Below are 18255 nucleotides of genomic sequence, written 5' to 3' on the forward strand. Positions count from 1 at the left end.
AAGTCTGTGTATATATGGATGCATTCATGTTTCTACTAAAATACAGTCTTTGGTCGACATTTCACCAACATTTGAGGCTCTAGCGTCAGTAGAATCTGATGTGTGGTAAATATAATAACACGAACTCCCAAATATGACTGGGAACATTCAGTAAATCAAAACAAGCCTTATATGTTGTTAAAGTTCAACATGAAAACAAACAGAAGCAGCTTGTAGATTTACACATAAAACACCAACATCTGGACCCCTTTGAACAGCATTTTCTGTTTCCTCCCAATGAGTCTACATCAGCATTTAGTCTGAGTATCTAAAAAGCAGATGGAAATGTCAGCAGTTTTCTTCAACAAGATTTGAACCAACTTTATTTGAAAGAGCCTTGCTGCAGAACTACGATGATGTAATTAGATTATGCTGCTTTTAACCAAACACGGTAAATTCCCGCATTGGTGCCAATAAAACTGGATTTAGTTGCAGTTTAAAGTGTTTTTAAGTATTTTAAGTGTCATAAATGGTGAAAAAAAACCTAATTTATAAGCAACCAAATGAATGCAAAGAGTTCTTGAATTCATTCAATCTGATAGAATATTTGGAACCACGGCGCAGTTTAATATCATAGAAGCATTTTTTGAGACTTAAGGTGCCTGATTTAACAAAAAAGTCAGTTTTGCAGAAGATTTAATAATAATAGTAGCAAGTTTAAATATTAGACATTAAAATGATCTGATCATCAGCACGAAATATAAACGCTGATGGAAACGCCAGCAGTTCAGGAGGTTCAGTCCTGTTGTTTATTTAGTGTTTATGCAGTGTGTTGTTGTTGTTGTGTTTATGCAGTGTGTTGTTGTTGTGTTTATGCAGTGTGTTGTTGTTGTGTTTATGCAGTGTGTTGTTGTGTTTATGCAGTGTGTTGTTGTTGTGTTTATGCAGTGTTGTTGTTGTGTTTATGCAGTGTTGTTGTTGTGTTTATGCAGTGTGTTGTTGTGTTTATGCAGTGTGTTGTTGTTGTGTTTATGCAGTGTGTTGTTGTTGTGTTTATGCAGTGTGTTGTTGTTGTGTTTATGCAGTGTGTTGTTGTTGTGTTTATGCAGTGTGTTGTTGTTGTGTTTATGCAGTGTGTTGTGTTTATGCAGTGTGTTGTTGTTGTGTTTATGCAGTGTGTTGTTGTTGTGTTTATGCAGTGTTGTTGTTGTGTTTATGCAGTGTTGTTGTTGTGTTTATGCAGTGTGTTGTTGTGTTTATGCAGTGTGTTTTTGTGTTTATGCAGTGTTGTTGTTGTTGTGTTTATGCAGTGTTTTGTTGTTGTGTTTATGCAGTGTGTTTTTGTGTTTATGCAGTGTTGTTGTTGTTGTGTTTATGCAGTGTGTTTTTGTGTTTATGCAGTGTGTTGTTGTGTTTATGCAGTGTGTTGTTGTGTTTATGCAGTATTGTTGTTGTGTTTATGCAGTGTGTTGTTGTTGTGTTTATGCAGTGTGTTGTTGTTGTGTTTATGCAGCGTGTTGTTGTGTTTATGCAGTGTGTTGTTGTTGTGTTTATGCAGTGTGTTGTGTTTATGCAGTGTGTTGTTGTTGTGTTTATGCAGTGTTGTTGTTGTGTTTATGCAGTGTGTTGTTGTGTTTATGCAGTGTTGTTGTTGTGTTTATGCAGTGTGTTGTTGTGTTTATGCAGTGTTGTTGTTGTGTTTATGCAGTGTGTTGTTGTGTTTATGCAGTGTGTTGTGTTTATGCAGTGTTGTTGTTGTGTTTATGCAGTGTGTTGTTGTGTTTATGCAGTGTGTTGTTGTGTTTATGCAGTGTGTTGTGTTTATGCAGTGTTGTTGTTGTGTTTATGCAGTGTGTGAAACATTCCACCAATATACTTGGTCACATTATTTACTTTTTCATTCCCTGATCAGAGCGCATCGATCAGTGACATCATCTGTCGCCATGGTAACCCAGTCAGTCAACTGTAATTAGTGTGACGACTCGTTTCATCCTCACACGAGGAGAAACTGGCAGCTGGTTTCTGCCACAGATTCTCTGCTGACAGACGTCAGAGTTGGAAAAGTTTTGGTGGAAAAGTTTGAACGTCAAAAGTCCAGAATTCAACGTGCTAGGAACCACAATAAAAAATTGAACACAAAAATCAACGGTGGTGAAATCTGGCAGCAGGCTACCAGAAAGAAATATGTTTTTTTAAAAATACAGTGCAACATTCAGAAAGAGTGAAAAACAGAATAATGCAAATATGTGTAAAATAATAATATATTTAGCTGAATTAAATACAGTAAAACTGTAATTATTGGTCACTCTGTAGAAGACTCATTACAGGCTGATGTGGACATTACTGACTTGTGTTTTAACAGTCAACATGTATATAAAAACCTTTTTCAGTGATTTTTTAAATCAGATTTTATATAACTGAATTGTTATTTTTTAATATTTATGTAATAAAACTGGTAAATAACAGTGAGAATAATTATCGCTTTAATTTTTTAAATATATTTTTTACAATGACTTTTTTTGGTAAAACAATTATACACTGCTCAAAAAAATTAAAGGAACACTTTGAAAACATCATTTCAATACGGGAAAAAACAAACAGGATATTTTCATTAATATGGACTGGATAATGTGTTAGGAATGAAAAGTGCCACATTGTTTGATGGGAATGAAAATGATCAACCCCCCAGGAGGGATAAATTCAAGACACCCCAAAATCAAAGTGAAAAACTGATGTGGCAGGTTAGTCCATCTTTCTGAAATTCCTTGGCAGCAACTCAAAATGGTATTCAGTAGTTTGTATGGCCTCCATGTGCTTGTATGCATGACTGACGATGCCGGGACAAACTCTGAATGAGACGACAGATTGTGTCCTGGGGTATCTCCTCCCAGAACTGGACCAGGGCATCGCTGAGCTCCTGGACAGTCTGAGGAGCAACCTGATGGTGTCGGATGGAACAAAACATAATGTTCCAAAGGTGTTCTATTGGATTCAGGTCAGGTGAGCATGGGGGCCAGCTAATGGTATCAGTTCCTTCATCCTCCAGGAACTGCATGAGTTCTCTTACCACATAAGACTGGGCATTGTCGTGCACCAGAAGGAATCCAGGACCACTGCACCAATGTAGGGTCTGACAATGGGTCAAAGGATTCCATCCTGATACCTAATGGCAGTCAGAATGCCATTGTCCAGCCTGTAGAGGTCTGTGCGTCCCTCCATGGATATGCCTCCCCACACCATCACTGACCCCCCACCAAACCCGTCATGCTGAACAATGTTACAGGCAGCATAACGTTCTCCACGGCTTCTCCAGACCCTTTCATGCCTGTCACATGTGCTCAGGGTGAACCTGCTCTCATCTGTGAAAAGCACAGGGCACCAGTGGTGGACTTGGAAATTCTTGTGTTCTAGGGCAAATGCCAGCCAAGCTCCACGGTGCCAATCAGCGAGCACAGCGGGCACTAGAGGACGCTGGACCCTCAGACCACTCTCATTACATCTCTTTCTGATTGTGTGATCAGAGACATTCACACCAGTGATCTGCTGGAGGTCATTTTGTAGAGCTACTGCAGTGCTCATCCTGTTCCTCCTTGCACAAAGGAGCAGATACCTGTCCTGCTGATCGGTTGAGGACCTTCTGCAGTCCTGTCAAGCTCTCCCAGACTAACTGCCTGTCTCCTGGAATCTCCTCCATGCGCTTGAGAATGTGCTGGGAGACACAGCAAACCTTCTGTTAATGGCACGCATTGATGTTCCATCCTGGAGGAGTTGGACTGTCTGTGGAACCTCTGTAGGGTCCAGGTATCGCCTCATGCTACCAGAAGTGACACTTACCCTAGCCAAATGCAAAACTAGTGAAAAACAGTCTGAAAACATTAGGAAGGAAAAAAATATCAGTGGCCTTCACCTGTAAACTCATTCCTGTTTTGGGGGTTGTCTCATTGTTACCCCTTTAGTGCATCTGTTGTTAATTTTATGAACACCAAAGCAGCTGAAACTGACTAAAAAGCCCCTCAGTTACTTACTTGACCAGATCAGTATCCCACATGTTTACCTGATTTGATGCAATAATTAGATTAAAAAGTGTTCCTTTAATTTTTTTGAACAGTGTATTTTTGCTGATTTAAAAACAGCAAAACTGTGTAGTTTTATGTATGAGAAAAATAAATATTTTTATTTTACTGTCAAAATGTAAATTAATACTTTTTTCAGTGGTTTTATTAAACTTTATATAATAATTTATTAATAAAAATAAAGTAATTATGCGGTTAACAAGTATAAATCTGCAAAATAACAAAAGAATAATTTGCGATTTTAAAGTTTTAAATGTAGATTTTTTTCAAATAATGGACATTTTTTTATGAAATCATATTTTTAGATTATTTAAATCCAGTTAATCTGGTCACATAATGTAGAAGACTATTTTCAGACTGATGTGGAAATTATTGACAGTTTTAAAAAAAAAAAAAAAAAAAAAAAAATATATATATATATATATATATATATTTTTTTTCAAATAATGACTTTTTTGTAAAACAATATTATTGATTTAAATACAGTGAAACAGGGCAGCAGTGCAATTTTGTGTACAAACAATTGTAATACTTTTCTCAGTGTTTTTATTAGATTTCATGTTATTGGATCATTTACTTATCATTAAAAATGAAGTATTTCTGTAATTAAACTGCAAAATAACAGTTATTTTTATTTCTTAGTATCTGTTTTTTTTTCAAATGATGGCATTTATTTTAAAATATTATTTATTTTTGGCTGATGTAAATACAGTACAGTTTGTAAAAACACATATTTTTGATGTGAGCATTATTACCTCCGCCAAGGAGGTTATGTCACACCTGGCGTTTCTATGTCCGTCCGTCTGTCCGTCCGTCTGTCTGTTAGTAAAATAACTCAAAAACACCTGGGCAGATTCACATTAAATTTTGAGGGGACGTAGACTATGGTAAGAGGAAGAGCTGATTTAATTTTGGTGGCAATCCGGAAAGGATCCTGGATTCTGGATCACTTTGAATTGTTTAGTACGTTTTAGTATGCGGTCCAAAATATGACAAAACATCATAGGTTAGTATGTCGTCCAACAAATTGGAGCAAGGTGTCCAGATAGCTCCAGTAGTGTAGTGGTCCCTGGAGAAGTGGGTATACTCTTAATTTTCACCTTTTTTTTAATTAGTCCAGAAAAACGCCCTGTTTTAGAAATGTGACATAGAAGACTACTCTATTCAATTGATTCAGTCATTTCTACTTGCCCACTATTATAAAATTATCATGACTTGATTAGGAGCAGTTTGTAGTTATTACTGGTCACACAAGCAAACTGGATTAATGTAACATGTATTTACACACGTGGACAAAATTGTTGGTACCCCTCAGTTAAAGAAGGAAAAACCCACAATTCTCACTGAAATCACTTGAAACTCACAAAAGTAACAATAAATAAAAATTTATTGAAAATTAAATAATCAAAATCAGCCATCACTTTTGAATTGTTGATTAACATAATTATTAAAAACAAGAAACTAATGAAATAGGGCTGGACAAAAATGATGGTACCCATAACTTAATATTTTGTTGCACAACCTTTTGAGGCAATCACTGCAATTAAACGATTTCTGTATTTGTCAATGAGCGTTCTGCAGCTGTCAACAGGTATTTTGGCCCACTCCTCATGAGCAAACAGCTCCAGTTGTCTCAGGTTTGATGGGTGTCTTCTCCAAATGGCATGTTTCAGCTCCTTCCACATATGTTCAATGGGATTCAGATCTGGGCTCATAGAAGGCCACTTTAGAATAGTCCAACGCTTTTCTCTCAGCCATTCTTGGGTGTTTTTGGCTGTGTGTTTTGGATCGTTGTCCTGTTGGAAGACCCATGACCTGCGACTGAGACCAAGCTTTCTGACACTAGGCAGCACATTTCTCTCCAGAATGCCTTGATAGTCTTCAGATTTCTTCGTACCTTGCACACTTTCAAGACACCCTGTGCCAGATGCAGCAAAGCAGCCCCAAAACATTACTGAGCCTCCTCCATGTTTCACCGTAGGGACAGTGTTCTTTTCTTCGTATGCTTGGTTTTTGAGTCTATGAACATAGAGTTGATGTGCCTTACCAAAAAGCTCCAGTTTGGTCTCATCTGTCCAAAGGACATTCTCCCAGAAGCTTTGTGGCTTGTCAACATGCATTTTTGCAAATTCCAGTCTCGCTTTTTTATGAGTTTTTTTCAGCAGTGGTGTCCTCCTTGGTCGTCTCCCATGAAGTCCATTTTGGCTCAAACAACGACGAATGGTGCGATCTGACACTGATGTACCTTGGCCTTGGAGTTCACCTTTAATTTCTTTGGAGGTTGCTCTGGGCTCTTTGGATACAATTCCAACGATCCGTCTCTTCAATTTGTCATCAATTTTCCTCTTGCGGCCACGTCCAGGGAGGTTGGCTACTGTCCTGTGGGTCTTGAACTTCTGAATAATATGAGCCACTGTTGTCACAGGAACTTCAAGCTGTTTAGAGATGGTCTTATAGCCTTTACCTTTAAGATGTTTGTCTATCATTTTTTTTCGGATGTCCTGGGACAATTCTCTCCTTCGCTTTCTGTTGTCCATGTTCAGTGTGGTACACACCTTTTCACCAAACAGCAGGGTGACTACTTGTCTCCCTTTAAATAGGCAGACTGACTGATTATGAGTTTGGAAACACCTGTGATGTCAATTAAATGACACACCTGAGTTAATCATGTCACTCTGGTCAAATAGTTTTCAATCTTTTATAGAGGTACCATCATTTTTGTCCAGGCCTGTTTCATTAGTTTGTTTTTTTAAATAATTATGTTAATCAACAATTCAAAAGTAATGGCTGTTTTTGATTATTTAATTTTCAATAAATTTTTGTTTATTGTTACTTTTGTGAGTTTCAAGTGATTTCAGTGAGAATTGTGGGTTTTTCCTTCTTTAACTGAGGGGTACCAACAATTTTGTCCACGTGTGTATCATGAGGCAAATATGGTGTTTCAGTTACTTTTGAACATTTATTTAAATAAAATACTTCAAATATGAAGTTGACAGTGCATCCTTGTTCATATTTCATCATGAATAAAACCTCATCATCGCAAAAGGTTGCGCATTTCCGCGCATCTTTCAAGCAGACTTGTCAATCAACTGGAGTGCCACAGAGGTGTTAGCAAAATTTTCCTCTGTATGACCCGCCCTATTCTGCCTCTGATTGGCTCATCCCTAAAGTTAACCAATCGAATCAGTGAAGGCAGCATGTACCAGCCAATTACAGGCAGAGGAGGGTTGTTCATGGCTTCATCATCCTTAAGGAAAAGAGGGCTACCTGGCACACAGATATTACTGAATGATGCGCACCAGGGAGCATTAGAAGTGGGTATACGCAATGCTAACTGAAAAATAAGTGGGTATACGCCGTATACCGCCGTATACCCTGGACTACACCAGTGGATAGCTCAACTGGTTAAGAAGGTGATTCATAAACAGAACTGTGTCAGAGACGCAGGTTTGATTCCAGCTCATGATCCTTTACTGCATGGGTTTCCTGTTTTCCTCTCTATCCTTGACGGAGGTCTGCATTCTCTCAGTGCTTTTCTAGTTCAGTGTTTTTCCCCCTGGTATTAATATTTACAGTTATCATGCAATTTTTTTTTTAATCTGATTTTACTAGCTATTATTTATAACTGAACAAACCGGAAAATCTGTAAAGTAACAGTTCAAAAATGTATTTAATAGAGTCTCGTTAATAGACGGTTTTTCTTTCAAATATTAGCAAATATCTGGACAATATTTTTTTCGCTCATTTAAATACAGTAATGAAAAATGTAATTTCAGATTTAAATACCAGATATGATGTCAACATTTTGTACTTTTTTTTCCATTTTTATTTTTATTTATTTTGCAATCAATATGTAAACAGAGGAAAACTGTAAAATGGTAGGAAATCATTCGAAAACTACAGTAAAAACAGTTTTAAAAGTCGCTTTTTTGCATTTGGAAAAAGCACAAAGATTATCGTCACCCTTTAAACAGCGATCAGGTTCCTACAGTGGAAAATGTATAAAATATTGGAAAACTGGAGTCTAAAATGGTTAATGCGTTTTCCAGCGAATCAGAAAATGACTTTTTATATACTGGAAATTTGATCAATTTGGTCCAATGTCATGTTGAAGGTCTGAAATAAAGTCTCTCAGTTTCTCATCTTCTCTCCAAAGCTGCTAAATCGACTGTCAGCCTGAGAGCTTCATTTTCGAGAATCAGCTGAGAGTCGCTGAAGTGAAACGTTGCTGCAGAATCACCAGAGAGCAGCAACAAACGCTGAAAAGATCATTACGGAGTCTGTGTTTTCACTTTTAATGTAGATTTCAGACTGAAGAATCCCAAAACAGCAGCAGGTCAGCAGAACTTCTTTAGTGCAGAATCAGAATTAAAGGTTGTTTCAGGGTTCAAGGTTGTTTTTTCGACCCCAAACTTCTACTGTTCAGAGAAACTGAAAAGAAACTAAGTCTAATACTTTGTTTTACGGCACAATTTACAACATTGTCTTGTAGAACAACTTTAAATTATGCAACTATTCATTTCTTTTAATACAATGTCTTGTTAATTAAGTAAATTATTGTTTAATTTAGGGCTGCACAGTGACGTAGTGGTTAGCACTTTCGTCTTGCAGCAAGAAGATCCCTGGTTCAAGTCCCGGCCTGGACCTGGGATCTTTCTGCATGGAGTTTGCGTGTTCTCCCTGTGCATGCGTGGGTTTTCTCCGGGTACTACGGCTTCCTCCCACAGTCCAAAAACATGCTGACATAAATTGGTAACTCTAAATTGCCTGTAGGTGTGAATGTGAGTGTGATTGTTTGTCTGTATATGTAGCCCTGAGACAGGCTGGCGACTTGTCCAGGGTGTCCCCTGCCTTCGCCCGAGTCAGCTGGGATAGGCTCCAGCACCCCCGCGACCCTAGTGAGGATAAAGTGGTGTATAGAGAACGGATGGATGGATTGTTTAATTTAGAGGAAAATCTGAGATAAATTTGGGTGAAAAATGGAACTACCATATCTTAAACTTGAAAATGAGTTAATGTCACAGAAATCATTATCATGGTGCCCCATTGCTAACCACAATGCTCTGGTCAGTACAGTACTAAACAGTAAGAGCAAGCAGGTGCTACAGCTAAAATGAAATACTTCTCTACAATGACTAAAACTCATCAAAACGACTCAAAAAACATCCAAAAAGACAGAAAATTTGTCAAAAATGACAGAGTTGTTCACTATGTCTTGAAATGTTTCCAAAATTACTCAAAATGTACCCCAAAATTACTCAAACATTGTCCAAAATGCTTCAAAAACTTGTCCAAAACCATGTCTTAGCTTGGGTCAGTGGTCATTAACCACCACATAAGTCTTTGTCATGGTGCTCCTTCACTAGCTAATCTCCTATGATGTTCTGTGCTTGCTATCGTGAACTTTCTGTAGTCAGGTCATGGGTCAGTAAGCATCATTCATTGCTAGCTAAACTCCCACAATGCTCTCTGCTTGTCAACATTCCACCTGGTGGAACAAGCAGGTACTACAGCTGATCTACAGCACATTTCCTGACTTGCATGACCTTCTTTTTTTCCTACCTTGTTGCTTCATAAGTTGTTGATCGGAAAGAAATGTAACTTTTGTTTTCTTTTTTTTTTGTTTATATATATATATATAGGTTCAGGACTTTAGCTCGCAGTGAAAAATGAACCAACAGTGAGTAAAAATGAGACGGGAGCAAAACAAATACAGCCAGAAACTGCTGCTTAGGGTCCAGAGAATTACTTTCTAATCAAAAGATGCAGTTCCAAAAGTGAACACTCAGTTCAGACTGTTAAAAGTTGAATTTACTTGGAGTTTATGTGGTAAAATGAATCTACAGTAAAGAAAAACGAACCTGGAAGAAAAGAAACACCCAGAAACTGAGGCTTAGAGGGTTAAACAGTCGGAACAATGAAACCAAACTGAGCTTTCAACTTTAGAAAAAACAACCTTTAACTTCCACAGATGTCTTTGTATTTAGAATTTGATTGTTGTTGTTTTTTTCTCGCTGTTGCTTCAACCTAAAACCCAACATGATTCAGTTGATTCCCTGCACAGTTGACCGGCAAAACATTTCTCTTTTTACAACAAAAAAACAGAAAGGACTGCCTTAAATTACATTCCTCCTCTCTGGTGATTTGAACTCCGACACCACCTGATTGTATTATTTCCTCTGCAGAGTTTAATAAACGCTCGGCTTCCTTCTGTTTGCCTGCAACAGATTTAATTTCCTTTTCTGTGTTCAACGACAACAACACACACAAAAAGCAACCCACACCAAAAAAAAGAGGCTTAATTCTGTTTTGTTCTCCGCAGAACTGAGCCAACTCTAATTCCAATTTCCTCTCCGGGCGTTTTTTGTCTTTCAGATCCGACTCTACGCCCGACCCGACGCCATCTCCAGTGGTGCCGGCGACTACGCCCTGCACATCACCAAGAGGCTGCTGGGGTTCTACCAGGACTACTTCAAAGTCCAGTACTCGCTGCCCAAGCTCGGTAAGACCTCCTCTGACCATGCTTTTATTGACGATATTCAGTTGAAGTGAATGCGTTCCATCCCCCCCGTTGATTCCAACAAGAAACGGGAAACATCTTTGCCTCTTAACGTATCGGGGAAAGTCGGCCAAGTCTTTGTCCTTTGTACGATCACTGTTGGGTTTGTTAATTTGCTGTCATGTCTTGAGGCTTTATGGTGCATTTTAGTTGGAGTTTTCCTGCAGAAAAATCTATTTGTTTGTTTCAAAGTCCAGTACTCACTGCCCAAGACCTCCTCTTCCTCCGACCATGCTTTACTGATGGTATTCAGATGAAGTCGATGTGTTCTTCTCCTCGCCTATCCAAACAGGAAATAACTTTACCCCTGAACCCATCGAAGGAAATCGGCCAGGTTTTTGTCCTTAGTATGATCAATGTTGGGTTCGTTAATTTGCTCCCATGTCAGGAGGCTTTACGGTGTTATAGTTGGAATTCTACTAAAGAAATGTGCTTTTTATTTAAGTGATGATGTTTGCCTTCATTCTGCTTTTTTTTAAAAAAAAAACAAACTCCACAGCTAGTTAATTAAATTAAACTGAAGGTGTGAGCTAGTTTGTGTCCATTGCAAAAGAGTTTAAATGTCTTCCAGTTGATTCTTTGAAATGTTTGATATGGATTTATGTGGTACAAACAGCTGACGGCAGTGCAGATGAACTGAAAGAAGCTGAAGTGTCGGTTGAAAGAACGGCGATGAACAAAGTTGTGGCGGTTTCTCTAAAAGAAATTTGACGTGATGAGAATCACTCTTCCCATTTGTTTGGTTGTGTAAAACTCAGTGTTTGGTAGTTTTTGAAATCTACGTGTTGCAGAAATGCGTAATGAACTTAAAGATGGATCTGAAGTAGAAGCACTGAAAGAAGTTGAAGTGTCGGTAAAAACTAAGATGTTAAACGAAATTATGCTGAAATTTAGTCTAAGATGGTGAAAATGTGTTTTTCCCTCCATAGTTGCTTAGAAAATCACTGCTTTGTACTTTTTTAAATGCTTGTGTGTGTCAAAAACAGCTAAACTTGAAACACTTCCTGTACCTGAAGCCAGATTTGAAGCAGCTGAACTGAAAGAAGTCGCTTGAAACAAAGATGAGAACAAGAATAAGAATATTTTTTTCGGTTTGTTCAGTTGCTTTAATCTTAAAAAGGCACGAAAAAAGGGCTGAAGAGTCTTTTATGAGTAAATACTGAAAGGAAATGAAGTGTCAAATGAAATTGTGAATCCATTTTTTACACACAGTGAAAGAAGTTTGTTGGAATTTAAGTTGAAGCTGTGAAAAGATATTTTGCTTTGTTTGGGTGCTTAATCTGACTGTTTTGCCATTTTTGAAACCCACATTTGTTGCAGAAACAGGTCATCTGAAAGTACTTCATGGACTTAAAGATGGATCTGAAGTAGAAGCACTGAAAGAAGTTGAAGTCTTTGTTCAAACAAAGGTTAAGAATAAAGACTTTAGAAACCAAAAAGTTGTCCAGTTACCTGCCACTAAAGCTCTGAATTAAAGTTTTTTGCCAGTTTCCAGAAACAGTAAGTGCCAATAGGACATTTTTACACTTTTTTTTGATGCAAATTTCTCAAAATGTGCCATTACTGTTAAAAAACTATGTTCAAGAGATGGTAGTTGATACTTTCCTTAAGGACTTTTTGGACTTGTGCATGTTAAATTGGATGAAACTACAACAGAAAGTTTCCATAAATAGTTTCCTAAATGGCAAGAAAAGAGAAAGAAAGTACACAAAAAACTGACAAAAAAATATGTACAAAATGACTCAAAAGAGACAAAACAGCTGCAAGTCTTGGGTCGGTCTTTTAGCGATGGGATTTGGGGTTGAGAATGAAGACTTTAGACACTTTGATGAACCAAACTGGAGTCTAGTTACCTTCTACAAAAGCTCTGAATTGAAGTTTTTGGTGGTTTCCAGAAAGGTTTTGTACCTTTTTGATGTCAGTTTTCTCAAAACATACCATTACTGTTAAAAACACATTTGACAATGTTTAATTAAATGAAACTAAAAATGAAAGTTTCCCAAATAGCAAGAAAAAGGATAGTAAATACATAACTTCAACACAAAAAGACCGTTACTGTTAAAAATACGTTCATGAGAAGGTAGTAGATGATTTCCTTCAGTACTTTTTGGACTTATGAGGCAGTTCTGTCCATGTTTAATAAGATTAAACTACAAGACATTTCATGTAACAGCCTTCATATCTGATTCTTTGAGTCGCCTTTGTTCAGGTTGAACCTTGAAGACGTTGAAGTGGAAGCAGCTGAAACAGAAGCAGCTGAAGTGGAAGTTAAATTTATTCGGTTTAGTGTTGGAGGGGGGGACGAGCTGAAGGTTAATTTGAATTGCAGATGCTGAGTGGAGTTTGAGTGTCTTTTCAAGTGATAACATTCCAGTTTTCTCCGTTTATTTTGCCCACTCCAACTCTCCCTTTTCCTTTTCTTTTTTGGTTTCTGGTGAAGTAGTTGGTTAAGAAAGCCATCAAAGGAAACAAAAGATTCACTGCAGTACGAGGCCATTTAAATGCTTTAAAAAACGTGGTTCTGTTGGAGGAAAACAGTGAAAAAAAGCTAAATTTTTACACCAAAATGATTCATTTCTAATCAGGTTTTCATTGATTGGATCTTGTACCAGAACATTCCCTTTGGAATGATGTTCTTCTGGGACGTTCTTGAGGTTTAGAATCGGAACAAAAGTTCATTCAAGCTCAAACTACTGGCAGTATTTTCTGTATAATCATCTCCTGAAACAGCAGCAACATGAAACTGATAAGAAATATTTTTACTGCGGCCAAAAGTTCGCCGAAATGTTCTGACCTTTCAGAGAATCGACTATCAGACATAAAATTCAATTGACTAGAGTTTCCGCGTTGTTGCTGTGGTTGCTGGTGGCAGAAAGTTTGTTAGATTCTACGTCTGCATTTAGGTTTTTACAGAATATTCGTGCAAATGTTCCTGTATTTGTCTATATGCAGCAGGTTTCTTTGTTCAGACTCTCTTTTGTGCTCTTTTTAGTCACTTTGCATCATTTTCTGCTCAGTTTGTGCATATTTTTCGTGTCAGTCTTTCACTATTTTTGCATTTGTGTGTATTTTTGTGTTAATTTTATGCATTTTCATCTTTTTCCGTTCTGCTTGCATCTTTTTATAGGTAGACTTTTTTTTTGTCTTTTTGTGTTGATTTTATTTGTTAAAACATTTCTTCAGGTATTTGCATCCTGTTTAGTTTTTCCCGTCTCTTTATAGACGTCTTGTGTTTGGTTTTAGTCAATTCTGTCATTTTGGATCTATTTCTGCTCATTTTGTACATATTTTTCATCTACATGTTCACATTGTGTTTTATTGGAGACTTTTTTTTTAACTTTTTAAGTTTCTCTTTGCTGTTTTCTTCTCTTAATGTTTGATTTTCTTTCTAGAAACTCTTCACATGCAGACTACATTAGATGCTAACTATCCAGCTGTGCACAGAGAAGCTTCTAGACTCCATCAGTTAAAAATCTTTCTTTTGAAGGAGTGTCGGGTTCAAACTTTTTGAGTAATTTGAGTTGTGTAGTTTTTTTAGTTGTTTCTTTATCTTTAATGGCAGGTTGCTCTGATCCTTTTTCAGTCACTTTTACAGTTTTTTTAAACACTTGGTGTGCAGATGATTTTAATTTTGTGTGTATTAGAAGTCTTTGGCGTCCTTTTCCAGCTATTTGCATCTTTTTTGCAGGCATTTTGTGTCTGCAGTCATTTTTTGCATCTCTGTGTCATTGTTTTGTGTCTCTTCCTAGTCATTTCTGTAATTTTAGATCTTCTGTGCTCATTTTTGCTGTTGATTGTGTCTTAGCGGAGACATTTTTTGTCTTTTTATGTTTTTCTTAGCTGGTTCTTCTTAGTGTTTGATTTTCTTTCTAGAAATGCTTCATGTCGGCTATGGTAGATGATATACACTGCTCAAAAAATTAAAGGAACACTTTTTAGTCTAAGTATTGCATCAAATCAGTCAAACATGCGGGATACTGATCTGGTCAAGTAAGTAAAAGAGGGGGTTTTTCGTCAGCTTCAGCTACTTTGGTGTTCATGAAATTAACAACAGATGCACTAGAGAGGTAACAATGACTATGTTTATATACCATCAATATTCGGGTTAAGGTCAATATTCCGGTTTCTGAAACATTTGGAATAACCCGTTTACATGTCTAAACAGACAGTTACTCCTGTTGTGTGACGCTGTGCTGACGCTGTGTGGCGCTCTCGTGCCGCGTGTGGGTTTCCCCATGTCAGTTTATCTCTCCTTGTGTATTTCCGGTGGGTCGCGCACCAGACGCGGCATACAAGTAGTTGCCGTACTTCCTTTCGGATGAGACATGCGCAGAACGTAAACTAATGTTTCTTTCTATGGGGATATTCCGACGCGCGTTTATATGATGAGATATTCGGGTTAGAAAAGGAGTAACCCAGGGGTGTTATTCGGGTTTTTAAAAACCGGAAAATGAGCATATTCGGGTTTTTGCGGGTGTTTACATGGCCGTACGCAACCGGGTTATTGCTAATATTCCGGTTAAGAAAGGGTTTTTGACTGCATATAAACGTAGCCAATGAGACACCCCTCAAAACAGGATTGGTTTTACACATGAAGGCCACTGACATTTTATTCCCTTCTTGTGTTTTCTGACTCTTTTTCAATAGTTTTGCATTTGGCTAGGGTCACTGTCACTACTGGTAGCATGAGGTGATACCTGGACCCTACAGAGGTTGAAGAGGCAGTCCAACTCCTCCACAATGGCACATCAATACGTGCCATTACCAGAAAGTTTGCTGTGTTGCCCAGCACAGTCTCAAGAGCATGGAGGAGGTTCCAGGAGACAGGCAGTTACTCGAGGAGAGCTTGACAGGGCTGTCGAAGGTCCTCAACCCATCAGCAGGACAGGTACCTGCTCCTTTGTGCAAAGAGGAACAGGATGAGCACTGCCAGAGCCCTACAAAATGACCTCTAGCAGGCCACTGGTGTGAATGTCTCTGATCAAACAATCAGAAAGAGATTTCATGAGAAAGGTCTGAGGGTCCGATGTCCTCTAGTGGGTCCTGTGTTCACTGCCTGACACCGTGGAGCTCGGCTGGCATTTGCCATAGAACACAGGAATTGGCAGGTCTGCCAATGGTGCCCTGTGCTTTTCACAGATGAGAGCAGGTTCATCGTGACCACATGTCACAGACATGAAAAGGTCTGGAGAAGCCGTGGAGAACGTTATGCTGCCTGTAACATCGTTCAGCATGACTGGTTTGGTGGTGGGTCAGTGATGGTGTGGGGAGGCATATCCATGGAGGGACGCGCAGACCTCTACAGGCTGGACAATGGCATTCTGACTGCCATTAGGTATCAGGATGAAATCCTTTGACCCATTGTCAGACCCTACATTGGTGCAGTGGTCCTGGATTCCTTCTGGTGCACGACAATGCCCAGTCTTATGTGGTAAGAGAACTCATGCAGTTCCTGGAGGATGAAGGAACTGATACCATTAGCTGGCCCTAATACTCACCTGACCTAAATCCAATACAGTGCCTTTGGAACATTATGTTTTGTTCCATCCGACACCATCAGGTTGCTCCTCAGACTGTCCAGGAGCTCAGCGATGCCCTGGTCAAGTTCTGGGAGGAGATACCTCAGGACACCGTCCATCGTCTTATTCGGAGCTTGTCCCGACATCATCAGTCATGCATACAAGCACATGGAGGTCATGCAAACTACTGAGTACCGTTTTGAGTTGCTGCCAACGAATTTCAGAAAATGGGCCAGTCTGCCACATCAGTTTTTCACTTTGATTTTGGGGTGTCTTGAATTTAGCCCTCCTGGGGGGTTGATAATTTTTATTTCCATCAAACAATCTGGCATCTTTTCATTCCTAACACATCAACCAGTCCATATCAATGCTAATATCCAGTTTGTTTTTCCCCCGCATTGAAATATGTGTTTTCAAAGTGTTCCTTTAATTATTTTGAGCAGTGTATTAGATGTGTCGATGTATTACACAGATGTTTGATCCTTTTGAGTCCATTATCATCTTTTTGTAGACATTTTGTGTCTGTTTTCAGTCTTTATTACATCTCTTCATAGTTATTGTGTGTCTCTTTTTGATCATTTCCATAATTTTAGATCTTTTCGTGGAAATTTTGTGCATTTTTTACTCAGTTTGCATGCAGTGCTGATCCAATTCAATCACTTTTGCAGCTATCTGCATCTTTTTTTTAGAAGGTTTTGTGTCTCTCTTGTATCCCTGTGTCATTGTTTTGTATCTCTTTTAGTCATTTCCGTATTTTTGCATCTTTTCGTGCTCATTTTTGCTGTAAGTTGTGTCTTATTGGAGACATTTTTTGTCATTTGTTTAGCTGGTTCTTTCTCTTAGTGTTTGACATGTATGCTACGTTAGACGCTAACTAGCTATGCACAGAGAAGCTTCTAGTCTCCGTCAGCTCAAAATCTTTCCTTTGAAGGAGTGTCGGGTTTTATTTATGTTGAAACTGAGTGCTTTTATCCAGCTGGGAGCTTTGACAGACCTGATAAATGTGACCAGCGAAGCTCTTGACAGATCTTTTGTTGATCCGTCTGAAACCCTGAAGACCACCAGGGACTAAAGATTAATGAAATGTTCCCGTGTTTACTACGACCATATTTGGTGTTTGATCCACTTCCTTCTTGTCCAGATTAATGAGTCACATCATAACCGTCAGACTCCATCTCCTCGTCTTTGTTCTTCTTCCTGTCTGGCTAATTGTTTGTGTTTCTACGCTCCTGTCCTGCCAGACGTGATTAGCTGAGCAGCGGTGGTGCGTTCGAGGTCGTCAGGCCTCCGTACCGCCGATGTCTCTGCTGCCCACATTCATCCATCACGTTAACAATTCAGCTTCCTGCTCGCTCTCTGATTAGCTTTGACATTCAAGTCGACCCCCGACTTCCTGACCTTCATTAGTTGCATCAATAGGAAGTCCCCTACTGAGGTGAGTGATGTCACTTCCTGGAGTCGACTCATTAGGGGTTTAATGTCTCTGACGGTTGGACTAAAATTGACAATCTGCAGCAGGTAGTTTTCTGAAAGTTCAGATGTTTTCAGGTGTTTGAGGATTTTGTTTTGACCTTTAAGAAACTCAGCTCAGTTGTCAGGCATAAAAATCAGTTTGTTTCTGAAAATTTTTAGTGGAAAACTGGAGAGTGGAGGCGATTTGTTGTTGGCAGCGTCTTCATTTAGACTTTGTTATGAAACACAGACAAACAGAATATTCATGGAAGCGTTCCCAGTTTTGTTGGTTCAGATTCTCAGTAGCAGTAAAACCAACATTTTCATTTTCATTTCTGTGGTTTGCAACTTTTTGTGCTCATCTTTTTTTGGTTTGAAAGTCCTTGAGATCCAGTTTGCGGGTTGTTGTGGTCATTTCCAACAACTTTTGAGTGATTTCAGACAAGTTTTGAGACATTATTGACAGTTTTAAATGTGCTGTTTTGACAGATTCAGTCATTTTAATACATGTAATTTCAGACAAGTTTTTGTCAGGTCGGACACATTTTGGGTTTTTATTTTGTCATTTTTGTCTTTTATTGTCAATTTGACTATTTTGCCAATTGAAAAAAAATTGAGACATTTTAGACAAATTCTGAGATTTTTTTTTTTTTTTTTTTACAGTTTTTGAGGC

At 38.4% G+C, this 18255-nt stretch overlaps 1 protein-coding gene across 1 annotated transcript in view; it reads left to right on the forward strand.

The window, feature by feature from the left end:
• Positions 1-18255, forward strand: part of LOC110959952 (thyrotropin-releasing hormone-degrading ectoenzyme) — a 284810-nt gene that overhangs the window by 67021 nt on the left and 199534 nt on the right. The window contains exon 4 of the mRNA XM_051949719.1: positions 10428-10554. Within this exon, the coding sequence (XP_051805679.1) occupies positions 10428-10554 (127 nt within the window). The remainder of the gene's footprint in view (positions 1-10427; positions 10555-18255) is intronic.

Source organism: Acanthochromis polyacanthus, chromosome 1 (assembly GCF_021347895.1).
Source record: "Acanthochromis polyacanthus isolate Apoly-LR-REF ecotype Palm Island chromosome 1, KAUST_Apoly_ChrSc, whole genome shotgun sequence".
Taxonomy (NCBI): domain Eukaryota; kingdom Metazoa; phylum Chordata; class Actinopteri; family Pomacentridae; genus Acanthochromis; species Acanthochromis polyacanthus.